The sequence below is a fragment of the Corythoichthys intestinalis genome, chromosome 5, assembly GCF_030265065.1.
Source record: "Corythoichthys intestinalis isolate RoL2023-P3 chromosome 5, ASM3026506v1, whole genome shotgun sequence".
Classification (NCBI taxonomy): domain Eukaryota; kingdom Metazoa; phylum Chordata; class Actinopteri; order Syngnathiformes; family Syngnathidae; genus Corythoichthys; species Corythoichthys intestinalis.
The window spans coordinates 3,596,701-3,612,783 of NC_080399.1; the positions used below are offsets into that span (position 1 = coordinate 3,596,701).

A 16,083-nucleotide genomic window follows, 5' to 3' on the forward strand; every position below is an offset into this window, starting at 1 on the left:
AGACCTTTGAAGGTTAAAGCAACATGGCGTATTTTCTCTAGTCAAGATAGGAAATATTTTTGTTTCAAAACCAGTAAGTGTGTGCGCGGGCTATGGGGAGCAGCACGTCACAAGAGTGACACGACCAAACACTGCTATCATGCAGGCTAACTATACAGTACATACGATAAGAAATGGATAAGAGATGGAAACTATGGCACATTTTCATCTCGTTGATGTCCCGTCAGACGAAAACTGGCATTCATTATGTTTTGTTTTAGTCTTCCAAGACACGTTTTTCAGCTCGTCATTATCACGTCATTGTTATGAAGAAATATTTCGCCAACGAAATATTCGTTGATGGTCTTCGTGGACGAAAACCAAAATTGTATCTTCAGTACAATGATTTTGATATTCTCCATTTTAAGCCGAAGATTCACCCATTTGAAAAGGATCATATTTTAAAAAAAAAACACACAAATATTTTGATGCAGACAGATCCCTTTTTTAATAGAAAATTGCTCTTTGGTGACACATTATTACTCTTTTCAATTACAGTTGAGATTCGTGGAAGAAAAGGAGAGATTATAGTGAACCCTAAAACACAAGGACACCATTAAAGGTCGTTATCGTGCAGCTGAGCCGTCATGATCAAGGAACTCAATTGTGACAGAAGACAGGATTCCAAGAAGAATGTCCTAGTGGCCAGCATCCCTAATGCAAACATAGGCACGAGTGCTAGCGCAATCATCAGTGTTCCATTCTCCATCTGTAAGAAAAATATGTTTCAGTATAGTAGCAATTTTCAACTCATTTGCATCTGTCATTTTACTTACTTGATGTTTCCATCTCTACACAGTCACCATCGTCGCTGCTTGGCTGATCCGTAGCAAAGTTATCGTACTCATTGTTTGTGCCGTCGGTCCAAAAGTAGCTTCCCTCCTAGAAAAAAAGTCACATTTAAATTGATGACTGTCCGAATTAGCATGTGCTAACAGAGTCAAACTTTTTGAATATAGAATTGAGGACCACAAGGTTAGGCAATATGAGTGTAAAAAATTGTATCAATCCTACTGATACAAGAGGGGATTTCTCAACAAAATTTAATTAATATCCTGCGATTGGCAGGCGACAGGTTCAGGGTCATAGACTTCACTGTCAGTTGACGGGAAACAGGCCTATTTTCAAAAACTAGGTAGCGACCTAAAACCAAAATCATCCTTAGGCATATATGAATCTCCATGTGCAGCTGGATCAAAAAATTCCTGCATAATTATTTGTTTATATTAGTATAACAAAACTAAAATTGGCTGTAAAGTTGTGAGATTTTACGCTAGATGCACACAAACCCCCCCCCACACACAAAATGCAGAGATAATCACCTATATTTTCAGGATCAGTAGCAATATTTAACATAAGTTCTTGCCTGAAATAACGACTTAAATTTTATTTACTGCAATTTTGACATAGGTTTTCACATCAGTTTTCACATTAATACTTGAGGAAAGCATGCAGAATCATCTTATATTTACTCAACAAAAGCAAATTTCACATTTTTCTATATACAATCACAACTTATTTCGGTTGAATTCCGATGTCACTCGTCACCTCGTCGTTTTTAGATTGAAACGTTACATAAAATAAAACACGTAAAAAACGGATTTTTTTTTTGTATGGATGCAAAAATGTCTGAATATATATGTTTTATTATGATTACTGCAACTATTATTAGTATATATCGGTATAATCAATATGATTAGGATAGTTGTTGTTATATTGGGAAATGACTGTATTCTCATGGAATATTTAAAGTGTGAATTGGGGGTGGGACCCAAAAAAAGCCCGGCTTGTTCCCACTCCTTTTCAAGCAACATGTATGCATTTGTTATTAATTTTGTTATAATCATCATTACTGTTATTAGCGTTGTTGTTTTAGTTTCCACTCTTGTTGTATTTCGTTACTATGGCTCGAAATCAATCAATCATTCAATATGAATCTAAAGTTACACTATGCATACAAAATCCAACATGTCGGCCATCACAAAACAAAGAGATTTTGAAGTTGAAAATTAATGTAAATAGATGCGTAAATCCCGGAGTTTCTATAGGTATGAACTAGGGCTGTAAAAATGATCGCGTTAACGGGCGGTAATTAAGTTTTTTAAATTCATTGTGTTAAAATATTTGACGCAATTAACGCACATGCCCGGATTAGACAGATGTAATTGACAGTACAGTGAAATGCCCACTTGTTAATTGTGTTTTGTGGAGTTTTGCTGCCCTCTGCTGGCGCTTGGGTGCGACTGATTTTATAGGCTTCAGCACCCATGAGCATTGTGTAAGTAATTTTTGACATCAACAATGGCGGGCTACTAGTTTATTTTTTGATTGAAAATTTTACAAATTTAATTAAAACGAAAACATTAAGAGGGGTTTTAATATAAAACCTCTTGAACTAACATTTATCTTTTAAGAACTACAAGTCTTTCTATCCATGGATCGCTTTAACAGAATGTTAATAATGTTAATGCCATCTTGATTTATTGTTATAATACACAAAAACAGTACTTATGTACCGTATGTTGAATGTATATATCCTTCTTGTCTTCTTTCCATTCCAACAATAATTTACAGAAAAATATGGCATATTTTATAGATGGTTTGAATTGCGATTAATTGCGATTAATTACGATTAATTCATTTTTAAGCTGTAATTAACTCGATTAAAATTTTGAATCGTTTGACAGCCCTAGTATGAATGTAAAACAGTCTAGATTCTCGGTTAAAAGCAAAAAAATGGGCAGTTATTATTGATTTTACATAAATATTCCAAGGTAAAGCTACGCTAATTTTTTCAATTCATTTCATTTTTTGCCCCACGTTTCAAATAGCATTCATGGTGCGGTTTTATTCTATAATGATTACCTTGAATCCTCGACCAAATCACACTTGAGACACTCCTGCCTGCTTGTATGCACTAAAACTTTCGTCCTGTTTACACCTAAATCTGGTGCTAAAACGCAGCGTGTGATTGAGTTTATCGAGTGAAAGCTGCCCCTTACGGGAAGCCGTGGCTCAATGTCTGTAAGAACTGTCTCATCAATTGATAGTGAAGTCTATGTCAGGTTGTACCCTGCCTCGTGCACATAGTTAACTGGGGTAGGCTCCAGCACCCCCGCGACCCTCGTGAGGATAAGCGCTACAGAAGATGAATGGGCTTGTAAAGTTGAAAAATGTCAACATTTGCTTTGGACAAATGCATGTTCTCTCACTCGACTACAACTTAAGTTTTCTGTGAGAGGAAGACATTTTGACTATAGTCGCAAGTGACAGGATTCAACCAGAACATTTCTTTTGGCAACTGATTCACCTCAATGGTATCATGAAGTCCAAGCCAGACTTGATCAGCGTCATCACTCAGCTCTTGCACAACCGCATTCGTCAAGTCACTGGTAATGGAGACCATATTGCCACCTAGAACGTTGCAAACAGCCTTGTGGGGAAAACAGAAGAGACAAGTCATTTCCTCTTGTTTAGATCTGTAAGACAGTGAGCACGATATGCTCATTCAGCAGTCGACATGTGCCAATTACCGGTTTCAGTCCCGTGGTATTAGCTACTTTTTATGTCACAAAAATGCATGGAGAAATCCCTCGCTTACAGCTGTAAAGCTTAACCCTCCCTCACCGGTTGTTGCTCAGTGTCAGTGAGTCCGCTGTGCTACCCAATGGCTGAAGGAGGTGAAACTCCTAACCCCCCCCCAATCAAAGAAAACGAAATCGCTGGCATGGGGATACTTCGGCTTTTTTCGCATTTATTGTTTGACTGCTTGAACTATTCCCTGATTGATTATATTTTCTTGTATTTACTGTTTGACTGTTTGTATTACTCTAACACACTTCAAGTTCTACTCATTCCAAGTCCAACTGTTCATAATATCAAATATATTATGCTTGTTTTTCTTCAAATATGATATAAATGCTATTTATTTTATATTGGGTGTGTTAAAGGGTATTAAAACACTAAGGAGCTGTGAGATATCAATAGAACCGTTATGTGGTAAGACAACAAATATTAATAAAGTTAACAAAAAAATAAATCACATTCATGAGAAATCGAAAATAGATCGAAAATCCCGAACATTTCCGAAATTATTCCGGAAACAGCCGAATGGGGCGGAGACGTCATAACAAGGAAACGAAAAGTCGAGGCAGGTGCCATCGTTGTTTATCGACGAGAGAGTTGCGTTTGTGTTATATAAAAAAAATCGCTAAAATGGTTCAAACCTGTCATGCTATGTGGTCTACAAATAGCCATTTGTCGCAATGTAGTACCCATGAGTTCCCGAACGTGAGAAAAAGAGCTGGACTACGCAGACAATGAGTAAAGTTCGTCCGTGCTAAGAGAGCTAATTTTGCAGACCCAGCCTCCGGCACGGTTTTGTATGGTGCGCATTTTACACCTGAAAGCTATTCGAACTATGGACAAATGAAATCAGGTTTTGCTAAGAAATTGCTGCTGAAAGCAGATGCGGTGCCCACCGACACGCGCAGCCACCTAAATGTCTCGAGATATCAAGAAAGAGGACGATGACTGGCTCTGATGAGACCACCCCAGGCAAAGCAAAGGAGGGAAATGGCCAGAGTGAGTACTCTTTTATAATTAAAACATATCACGCATTGGATATAGGACCTGACACATGTATAAATTATCGCTCGTAAAATATATAGAACAAATTCTCTAATCCGACACAAATATATTTGTGTTGGTTGGCAGAGCGAAAACCGATGATAGCACAATAAATGATAATTATTCTATACATTATTTTGCGGTCACAAAACAAACCATTCGGTGTTTCCCACACGATCTGTTGCCGGTGTTTCATCAGTGTGATTGCTCCCTTCAATGATCCTTTCATTAGGCTGCATTGGCTTTCGTTTAGGCTCAAATTGATAACCCAGAACACCAAAGAGAGGTTCATAACTCTTCTCGTCACCATTAGAAGAACGTTCGTTACGTCGTATTCGTCGCTGCAACTAGAAACAAAATTGTCCGCCATCATCGCCGCCATTCATTATTAAGCACTGAGCCGGTTGTTTCTTAGTAGTGACGTCACGCACATAATATGCTAGATTTCCAGGATCTCGGGCACCGGTTGTTTTAGCTCCAAATTACTATCATTTTCTTGGTGTTGCGATGTGTGTACCGTAATTTTCAGACTATAAGCCGCTACTTTTTTCCTTCATTTTGAATTCTGTGGTTTATAGTCCAGTGCGGCTAATTTGAAGATTTATTTGGGTTAATAGGTAACAATTTATTACAAAGCACCATCATGACATTGTCATAAGACTGTCATTCATACTTATGACATGACAGTATCATGGGCATTACTGAATGCCTATGTTGTGAAGTGACATCCGGCAAATAATTTCAATAACTCCATTTATGTCCAGCTTGGATCTTTTACATCCATTCAAAAGTGAGATAATTTGTCGGATACCACTAAATCACATCTGTTATAAGCTTTCATAAATGCTCATGACAGTTTCATGTCATAATTATGACAGTCTTATGGCACCACTGTCTAATAAAGTGTTACCAAATACCATAACTAGCAATTAATGAAACAACTGTAAGAAATTATTAGCACAGGACATGAATTTTGATTGTTATTTACATCTGTAGCGCTGCAATGCATGCTCGGAGGCATGTTGGACAACAACAGTGTTGACAGCAGGTGGCAGCAGAGGTTGACTGTTTGACAGTGATATCCAAATTAAGCTTCTTGAAGCAATGAAGCTTTGCAGCCAATTGGTTCAAAGTAATTGGTATGACGCTGATGTCAAATAAAGTATTACTGGTTAATATCCCTTTCGTGTAAATATCCCATAATACATACTTAATGACATACATACATACATACATACTACAGGACAGCTGCGGCTTATAGTCCAGTGTGGCTTATCTATGAACAAATGCCGTTTTCCTGCCAAATTTGGTGGTGGGCGGCTTATTGTCAGGTGCGCCTTATAGTGCGAAAATTAGGGTAATTACACGAAGTGGCATGATATGAATCCAAAAGGCATGCGTTTATGGATGAATGATGGAATATTAGCATTTCACCAGGTGTTGTCATACCCTTTAAAGTAATACAAAAAGTCAAACAGTAAATAGGAGAAAAGATACTATTCGCTTCAGGTTACAGAAAAGTTAAAGCCAACCGACATGTAAAACATGTTTGCGGAGAGTAGCTGCCGAGGAGGCAGTACCTCCTATATGAATTCGCATTTATACAGAAGTAAAGGTTAGTAAATACTTTTATGAACTAGAGCTGGGAATCTTTGGGCACCTAACGATTCGATTACGATTACGATTCAGAGGCTCCGATTCGATTATAAAACTATTATTGATGCACCCCCCCTCCTTTTTTTTTTTTTTTTTTATAAATTAAATGTTTTGTACATTAGTTCCAAAATTGTTCACAAATCCTCTCAGGCTAAACCAAACTACCATTTCAGTATCAAGTTAACATATAGCAATAAACAAATATACAAAAATAACAGTAAATTAAAAAACTCCAGTCCCCATTCTGTAACAGCAGCTTTAAACTACATTCAATCAATTTAATGTTGTGAATCAACTGTTAAAGTTATTAAAATTGCTCCCGTTATTCCATAATTTCCCTTTTGTCTACTTTTGACATGTGAAAGTTTTAAAAATATTTTAAAGATAGATTCAAGTCAATATTTTACCAATTTAGGAGTATTTTAGATAAGAAGTTAATTAGGTTTGCTTGGAAGGTTCGCTACAACAGCCTTGCAGGGAAGTGTACTGCTTTAAGATGGCGGCCGTTTACTAACGGCCGCATCTAGCTTTTTGTTGATGTGCTGCTCACGCTACTGAATCCATGGTGCATCTAGTCCTATATAAATGATATCTACCATTACATTATGTGGATGACGTACTTTGTAGCAGCTTTTTGGCAGCAGTCAGGTATGTTGTTGTGTTTTTTTATCTCGTGGCATGAGTTGAGCTAGATCCGTGAGTTGAGCATTGGCATTGCCCGAGGGGCCGGGTAATGAGAAGCATGATGTTTAGCTACTCTCACTCCGTTCCTCATTGACCGTGCGGCGCGCTGAGTATGTTGTACTTCCGCTTTACTTGGCATATTTCAATAATCGGAATTTGGATGTTTGTGAATCGTTCTCGAATCTTCCACGGCCGAATCGCGAATAACCTAAGAATCGGAAATTTTGCACACCTCTATTATGAACGTTTCCCACCAGCTACGAGAGATAACTCCAGCATGTTTAGTGTGTCTAGCGGTGGTGTTTTTCTCTCTCTGACAACTGTGTTGAGAAAGCGAGTGTGTGTATAATGTAAACATGATACGAGTCATACACATGTGCTTTTTGTGGAAAATAATTCAATTATTTTTGATCTGATTATAATAATGTTGAGCTGTGAGTTTGGCTCACCTAAAGGACTGCATTTATTTAAATTATATTTCAAATATTTTATTATTTTCATGAATTTATTTAAACTCAACAACTGATGTTTCAATTTGCTAATAATACCGTGAAACCGTGATATTTTGGCTTAAGGTGATCATAACGTCAGACTCTCATACCGGCACATGCCTAGTCAGCAGATAGATTCACAAATGGATATGGCGGAAAACACAGACAAGACTGTAAAAGCAGTTTCTGATCTTGCACCCCCCTTTAAAATAAACTGCTGTATTTTAAGCCAAAACAACTGTTGTGTTCAATAGAACAATATGTCTATATGCTGCCGTAGCAGATTCATGGCGCACTAAGCCCCCGAAGTATTTTTAATTTGTCCGTTTTACTCTGAAAACCCCCGTTTACAGACGTCACGCAACCACTTTTGTTTCAACCTTGCCATAAAAAGAAGGTAAGTAATCATATTTATTATTCAAAATGTCATTTTTAGCTTAGAATCATTAAGTGATGTCTAAATTTTAAAATTATTCACTCGCATATTTTAAACTTTGAAACGAATTACGTCACGATGAGAAATTTGGCGTCTGTAAAAAAGTCCCGGATATCTACAGGTACCTCATAACTATCGCTGAATTGTATTTTTTTTTTTTTTTTTTTTTTTACTGTCGCATTTCCCCAATATGTTAGATGATAAATAATCGATCCAAACAAAAATTTTTTGAAAAATGACAAAAAAGAAAATCTCAACCACTCCTTGTTGTCTGCGATTTCTGCATCGCGACCCTTGTTATATCACCATGTTTCACCCATTAAATTTTAAATTAAAAAAAAAAAATCCGGCTGTGGCCATTCACAGCTGTGTCTTGACACTCGGTGATACACGTTACATGGAGTTTTTGGACCGAAAAAAGGTAAGTACTCGATAATATAGCGTTAAAATCGTGGCGTCTTTAATTCTGCTCTCGCCTCCAATTAGGGTTTTACTGTTAATTTTTTTTTTTTTTTTTAAATGCCTTCCTGGTCAATATTTTTGTTCCCCCAGAAAATAAGATATTAAGCTTTCCAATGATGTATCACACATGCATTTCGGACAATTTTGAAAGTTGGCCAAATTCGGGGTCTCAGAGCAGAACTTCAAGTCACCTAAGTGTTTTCCGCCATATACAAAAAAAGCAATAAACTAGTTGGTAACTACCAAGTTAACAACTTGTGTCTTTCATACCTCTGCATCTGCAAACTCCCTCTCTTCACTTTGGAAGATATAACACTTGCAGTCCAGCTGTGTCCATCCTTCAGGACAGCTCACGTCTGCAAAACATTTTTTTCTCCTTGATTGAACATGGTGTCATTGCTAATACAAATCGAAAATCATCATTGAATACACACCTTTGAAAAATTTGGAAGGGAAAGACCCCTGTGAAGAAAAAGAGAACGTTTAAACAAACAAATACGTATTAAAACCACTTTAAGTATGTTGTCTTCGGGTGCAGTTTGGACTTACAACTCCTGTCAACAGTCCGGTCAACCCGCAAAGGAGGAAGAGAGAGCGAAGAGCCAATGCCATCTGTACAACGATCAAGAGATTAATCACATTTCTACTCTACGACAAAAACGAGTGCGTAATTTTCATTCGATCATGTCAGGAAGAAAGTCTTAAAATTCTATTCGTAGACTCGGTTGTCGCTACCTTTGCCGTCGTGGTGTTTGATACCGAAGATACCAGCATTACCGTCTGTGCTTCCTTTTATACAGTAAGTTTGGGTTTGACAGTCTGGCTGTGGCTCATGTTTTTAACCACGTCACAAATACCAAACAAAGAACTTATAATTAGTGCCGAGTATCTCACGCAAACACCAAACCGAAAAATGTTTTTGCCTAACAACCAGCAATTAGACAAGCCAAGCTGGTTCAGCAAAAAAATTTTCAATGTGTCATCTAATCTCTCATAAAATTAAATTTTGATTCTACATCATCTTCTACTATTTATTAAATCTGGTCAAATTGCAACATTTAGATTCAAACCGCGGAATATCTATCTTTTGTTTGTGTAAATCTTTTTTTTAATATAGTTTGACTGAGTCTGGGAGACGGTCAGGTGCAATACACGTTTTCTTTCCACAAGGGCCCCTGCGAGAAGGAAACTAGGTGTTTCCTCTTCTAGGGTTGCCAGAGTTGTACAGCATTTAAGCCTGACTTATGCGTTGCGGTGACTGCATAACCACGACGGCGTCAATGAGCATTCGATTGTTCTGCGGCAAGGGAATGCGTTGCTCTGTAATTCACAGCCAAGCCACTAGAGGGGTGTGGTGTTGTGTTTGTTCGGTTTTGGAGGACTTTTGTCGACTAGTTTTCTTCCTATTACACAATAATGCCAACAGAGTTTTTTGTTTGCCATTTGGCAAGACCTTAGGTTATCGTACTTGTGGACCTCTTCGTTGATACTCTCGTTGGCTTGGTCCATTTTTGCGTGTAGCACAACAATGTTTTAAAATGAAACTGAAACAACAGTCTGAGCGGGCCAGTCACAGTCCATTTGGGTCACGTCTCCACACGTTGACGTGACGCGAAGTCAGAAAATTTTGGAGATGCACGTCCGGCTGCGGCAAAGGGTCGTAAATCAGTCTGCTTTGGCGGCGTAGGTCTGCCGCAGAAGCATAACTCAGCCTTAATACATAACCCGAATGTCTGCATAAGACAAGCAAAAGTTAGCGGACGATTGTGGCGGCAGTCCGTTGTTGTCCTGTTGATTGTTTTCTTATTGTTGCCACAATAAAGTGGAGAAAGCCATCAACGACTCTTCTCCTTCTTTCCCCTCCATTTGGTGGTATTACAATACATTTTTTAAAAGCATTTTTATATTATTTTTATTTCATATAAACGAGAGGTGCCGGATCTGCCCAACTAAGTCCCGGAACACAGGGAGGCCAAAATCAATAGGTCACGGATCTTGTTCTGGTAGGATCCTTACAAATTAACCCCTGCACCCAGCTGATCTAAAGGATTACCCAAAGGCATCTTTGATGGTGTGCCTCAAGTGCCTTTAACCCTTTAACACCTAAGCCTATTTTGGCCGAATTTGCATGCATTTGATGTTGCCTTTATATTTCAAAGAAAAAATTGTTTACACTGGCCAAATTGGGTCCCTTTTTTCAGGACACCTTGAACTTCATGCCTAAACTGTTGTTTTCTTCACTGACCAATTATAATCCACATTTTGGACCCAAAAAGACAAAAAAATCCCAAAATCTTTTTTCAAAATTTGTAATGTTGACGTTCCATTGACAACCAAACATGCTCGACCAACCGTTTTGAAGCCTGATAATATTTATTCAACTTGTTATGATAAACATTCAATAGAAAAAATAAGATTGAATAGTTTTATGTTTGACAATTCAACACAAACAGCAGGTATGGTCATAGGCGTTTTTGGCCTTTACACATACTATGGTCAAAACAGGTTATAGAGTGCAAAATAGTGAGAAAAAATTTATATATATATATATATATATCATCTAACACAAAAAGGGTTTGGAAGATATCTCTTTGTGAAGTTAGGTGTTGTACCCATCACCTTATCAAAAGTATATACGTACATGCAATCAAGCTTCTTGAACACACATCTACATAAAAATTGAAAAGATTATAGTGAAGAAAAAATATATATAACATTGAAAAAAAGTATTTAAAAAAATATTTACAAGTACTTGAATTCAAAATTTTCAGGCATGCGACTCAATAAAGTTTTTTTTTTTGCACACTCAATAAAGCTTCTTCTTGAACAGGTCACGGAGGGAGCTGCGTCACAACTTCACACAGCCTACTCTTTCGCCGTTTGCGCTCTACTGTCACTTCTACTCGCCGAGACGCCGATTCATCAGAGGAAAACAACGACAAATACGACTCATCTTCTTCCTTGAGTTAATGAAATAATGCATTAGCTTGTGCTAAGTGTAGTTTTAGATTCATTCTGCACGTGTCAAAGTCACTCGCTCAAACAAACCGGTGTTGTGCATTTTTCGGCACAACACCGGCCGTTGCTTGCTTCTCATGCCTCCCTTTCAATAGTTGGCGCCTCGCTCGGAAATTTATTTAAAAATTCATTAATGGAAACCCGGCTATCCTTGTTTTACTGGACCTCACAGCAGCATTCGATACAGTTGACCATTCAGTCCTTGTATCTCGTTTAGAACATTTCATAGGTATCCGTGGTAACGCTTTAAAATGCTTTAAATCCTATTTACAACATAGAACATTCTCGGTAATGATTGGGGAATTTTCCTCCTCACAAACTTCTCTGTCTTGCGGGGTACCGCAAGGCTCTATTTTAGGGCCTGTTCTTTTTGCGCTTTATCTCCTACCTTTAGGATCAATTATAAAAAAAACATGATATCGCTTTTCATTTTTATGCTGATGACCTGCAGCTTTATCTGCCCCTGAGACCTAACAAAAAAACTGCTCTTGCTAAATTGATGGGGTGCATATCTGATGTGAAGCAGTGGCTTGCACAAAACTTTTTACACCTTAACGAGAGCAAAACTGAATTTATTACTTTTGGCACACCTTCCATGATGAAAGCCCTTGAGCCCAACTCTGGCGCTCCGGCTGACATTTTTAAGACACACGTTAAAAATCTCGGAGTGATATTCGATAGCAGGCTTAACTTTGAAAAACAGATTAGTTCCGTTGTAAGAGCAAGTTTTTTCCAGCTTCGTCTCTTAGCCAAAGTGAAGCCTTTTCTTAGTCGCCACGACCTTGAAAAAGCAATTCACGCTTTTATAAGTTCAAGGCTGGACTACTGCAATGCACTTTATGTTGGCCTACCCAAGTCTTCGATCTCTCGGCTGCAACTTGTTCAAAATGCTGCTGCTCGATTTTTAACAGGTACACCTAGACGTGAGCATATTACCCCCGTGCTATCATCACTCCACTGGCTTCCAGTCCATTTTAGAATTGATTTCAAACTTTTACTGTTTGTTTTTAATTCTATTAATGGCCAGGCTCCATCTTATCTATCGGAAATTTTAACTTTTCGTAACTCTGGCAGGACTCTTCACTCGACCGGCCAGCTTCTTTTAGATGTTCCAAGGTCAAAACTTAAACAGTGGGGAGACCGATCCTTTGCGGTTGCTGCCCCCAGGCTGTGGAACAGCCTTCCCCCCGAAATCCGCACCACCACGGATGTAGGTCTTTTTAAGTCTCGGCTAAAAACACACCTTTTTAGACTCGCCTTTTACAAAGATTAGGATAGCCTGGTTTTATTAGCTTAAGGGCTTTTTTAATGTTTCTTTTCGATTTTATCGGTTTTATTGTTTTACTTGCTGGAATTTTATTGCGATGCGCTCTTTGTTTTATTTTATTTTGTAAAATGTCATTGTATAATATTTTCCTGCCTTTTATTTATCTTGAGCCATGTTTTGTTGTAAAGCACTTTGGGGGCCTTTCGGGTTTTGTAAAGGGCTATATAAATAAATTTGATTGATTGATTGATTGAAAAATGATCACATTCAGTTCGTCCTTCCTGACATCACAACGACACTTGGGATAAGTAGTCTCTTGTGCTGCTTTCGGTTTTGAAAAAGGACAAGAAATGATGGAAATATGGAGATGGATACATGGTCCATGCAGCGTTTTAATGCATATTTATGAGTGCAATAAAACTATAAAACTCAAATGACATTATCTCCCGTTTTTCTTGGCTGATTGATTTCAAATAAAAACTGGTGTGGACATCAACTTCCGCACTTTCAGACGAGACCAACCAGCAGCACGTGGGTGATGTAATTACAGCGTGACGAAGCTTCAAAGACGATATGCGTAAACGTGTCGCTGCCGACACGTTCGGTGTTAAAGGGTTAAATGCCTGCTGTACGTGGTTCAGGTCTCTGATCCATAAAAGAGAGTGGGGAGCACCACTGCTTTATATTCCAGGATTTTTGTTCTTGCCTGGATATCGCGGTTCTCAAAGACTCTCCTCCTTAGCCTTGAGAAGGCCCCACTGGCACTGCTGAGGCGATGGTGTATTTTATTGTCGATGACAGCTTTTGAAGAGAGAAGGCTGCCAAGGAATGAGAAGTGGTCCACATTTTTCATTCGGATGCAACAATGGAGATGTCTGGGGGCATTGCAAGTGTGCTGCAGGTGAGCTCTGGCGAAGGGCAGTGGGACGGGCAGCTGGGCTGGATTTCCATGCTGCGGTCCCACTGCCCCAAGCCAAGCTCTCGTATTTTAATGCATACATTGCTCCACCCTCCGCTCACAATCCCATCACGGTGCTGGGTTATGGCTGCCAGCCGGGAACCTAGCAGCCACAGTAATAGGGTGGTAGGTGGGTCCCACATTTTTTTTCTGTGGCATGGCTCCCGAGGCGTGGCCTCCTCTCTGCCTGGGCTGCCGGCCGCTGGAGTGGGGGGAGGTCGGGGCTCCGGTCTCGCGTCGCCCCACGGCGGCTCCTCGGCGTTCTCCTGCCTCCGCCTTCCCCTTGCTTCTCTAACTGGGTATCCGCCCTGTGCTCCGCCGCGGACCGCTGGCTGGGCGGCGGTGTATCGGCTGGATGTTGCCTGGTACGGCGGGGGACCCTGCCCTGCGCTTGGTGGGCCGCTGGGGGCCCCGTGCCGTGCCGGCTGCGGCGGCGGCGGCTCGCAGGGGTCGCAGGAGTCTGCTGGCGGGGCAGCAGCGTGGTCGCAGGAGTTTGCTGGCGGGGCAGCAGCGTGGTCGCAGGAGTCTGCTGGCGGGAGAGCAGCGAGGGTCGCAGGAGTCTTCTGGCAGGACAGCAGCGTGGTCGCAGGCGTCTGCTGACGGGACAGCAGCATGGTTGCAGGAGGATGAAGGAGCAGTTGGCGCGGGCACTTGACTGCGGGGAGCCGGCGCGGGCACCTATCGGATCAGCTAATGGTTTATGAAGGATTAACGGAACAGCATTGTCAGAGGTTCTAGATGGTTCCGTTATTAATATGTTGCTATGTACATACATTTATGGGACCAAAAACAGCGTATAATGCGACTTTTCTTTTGAGTTTTTGTTTTTCTTTTGTTTTTTTTCCCCTTTCCTCCTTGCTTGGGAAAGGTTTCCATCTTTTTCCTTTCCAAAGGTATTTTGATGGTTTTTTCCCGGCTCAAGCAGTGAGTGTTATGTCATGTACTCTGTTTTTAATCATGAAAAACAGGAGGGAATTGTGAAAGAATATTTTATTCATGCTTATAAAACACAATTATTGACTGCTGTGAAACTATATGCTTGCTTGTGAGACTTTATTCATGTTCGTGCGTTCCAAATATGTGTGCTTCATCCGAAACCGTCTTCTGCGTCGCTTGCGCCTCAACATTTGTATGATCAACATTTGTTGTTCAATGTTGATGAGCTGAAGATCCATATTCAAGCGTTCCATCTCCGTTGGCGTTGTTTATTTATTTATTTTTTCTCCGTTGGCATTGTTGTGGAACCGGAAGAAAACTAGAGGAAGTCGACAAGTCCCCCAAAACCGTATAAACACAATGGCAGACTCTAGTGGCTTGGTGGTGAATTACAAAGGAACGCGTTCCCTTGCCGCAGAACTATCGAATGCTCATTGACGCTGTAGTCACTTTGCCGTCACCGCAACGCAGAAGCATAACTCAGGCTTTAGTCCTTTGGACGAAACTACTTATTCGTCTTAGTCATATTTTAGTCATTTTAAAATGTCTTCGTCTAGTTTAGATCGACAACTCTTCTGTTCCATTAAGGCATTGAAGTAGCCCAACTGCGCCCCCTCCAGTGAATTGGCTAGAAAGGCGATCTTGGCTGTTTCCTGGGAAAAACGACTGGGCTGTGAAACGAAAATAAGTTTCCACTGGTTAAAAAACCTTTTGCACGTTGTCGGATCACAAGAGTATTTCGAGGGTGGTGGGATGTTGGGCGCTGAACACATTTGTGATACCCTTTCGGCAGCGGGTTTATTGTGGTATGAAGAAGCCGTGTGGGAAAGCTGAGAGACACTCTGCGTCAGAAGAGACAGGAGTTGCTCATGTTCACTTAAGCGTTGGCCCTGGTTCTTGATCGCCTGCTCATACCGGGATGGCGTCTGCTGGGTCCATGTTATGGCGAGTTTTTTTTGACAGGGATCAGGGAACAAACGGACCCAAGAATGCAAGGATTTTTTGAACAATTCCCCGACAGTAAGAAGCCTTGTCTTTCGGTGAGGCCTGGAGGGTTGTTTGAGTGGATGGGGAAAGCAAAGCAAAGAGAGCAAAGAAGGGAACATGCTAGAAGCAAAAATCCAAGAAGTCAAAAAGGAACAGCATCACTGATTGAGAGTGCGTTGGTGCTTTTATGATAACATGTTTTCCATCAAGGCTTCCAACGCAGTTTGGGAAGTTCCATAGACACCAGAAATGAGCTATGGCTTCCCACTGGCTGGCTCTAGGACACGGCAAAAAAATCGGACTGGAGGGCTGTCCACAATGCTTTGCAGACCTCGGACAAAACGCCGGACACAGTGCTCGACGCCAGTTTGAAGCTAGCCGCCACATCTTGCTGGCTTCCACCCGAGGCTAGAAGTCTCTGTGCGGCATCAACAGTCGGACAGACCACCTCCGAAACCGTCTTCTGCGCCTAAACATTTGTATGATCAACATTTGTTGTTCAATGTTGATGAGCTGAAGC

At 40.3% G+C, this 16,083-nt stretch overlaps 1 protein-coding gene across 1 annotated transcript; it reads right to left on the reverse strand.

Annotated features, from left to right (window-relative positions):
• Positions 1-508: 508 nt before the first annotated feature.
• On the reverse strand, positions 509-9,224 carry LOC130916271 (galactose-specific lectin nattectin-like). Its single transcript, XM_057836870.1, has 7 exons — positions 9,133-9,224; positions 8,947-9,009; positions 8,832-8,859; positions 8,668-8,753; positions 3,350-3,472; positions 816-921; positions 509-748 (listed from the first exon to the last, which is right to left on the reverse strand). Exons 1-7 carry the CDS (start codon positions 9,169-9,171, stop codon positions 678-680), a joined length of 516 nt encoding a protein of 171 aa, XP_057692853.1. The 5' UTR covers positions 9,172-9,224; the 3' UTR covers positions 509-677.
• Positions 9,225-16,083: the final 6,859 nt, after the last annotated feature.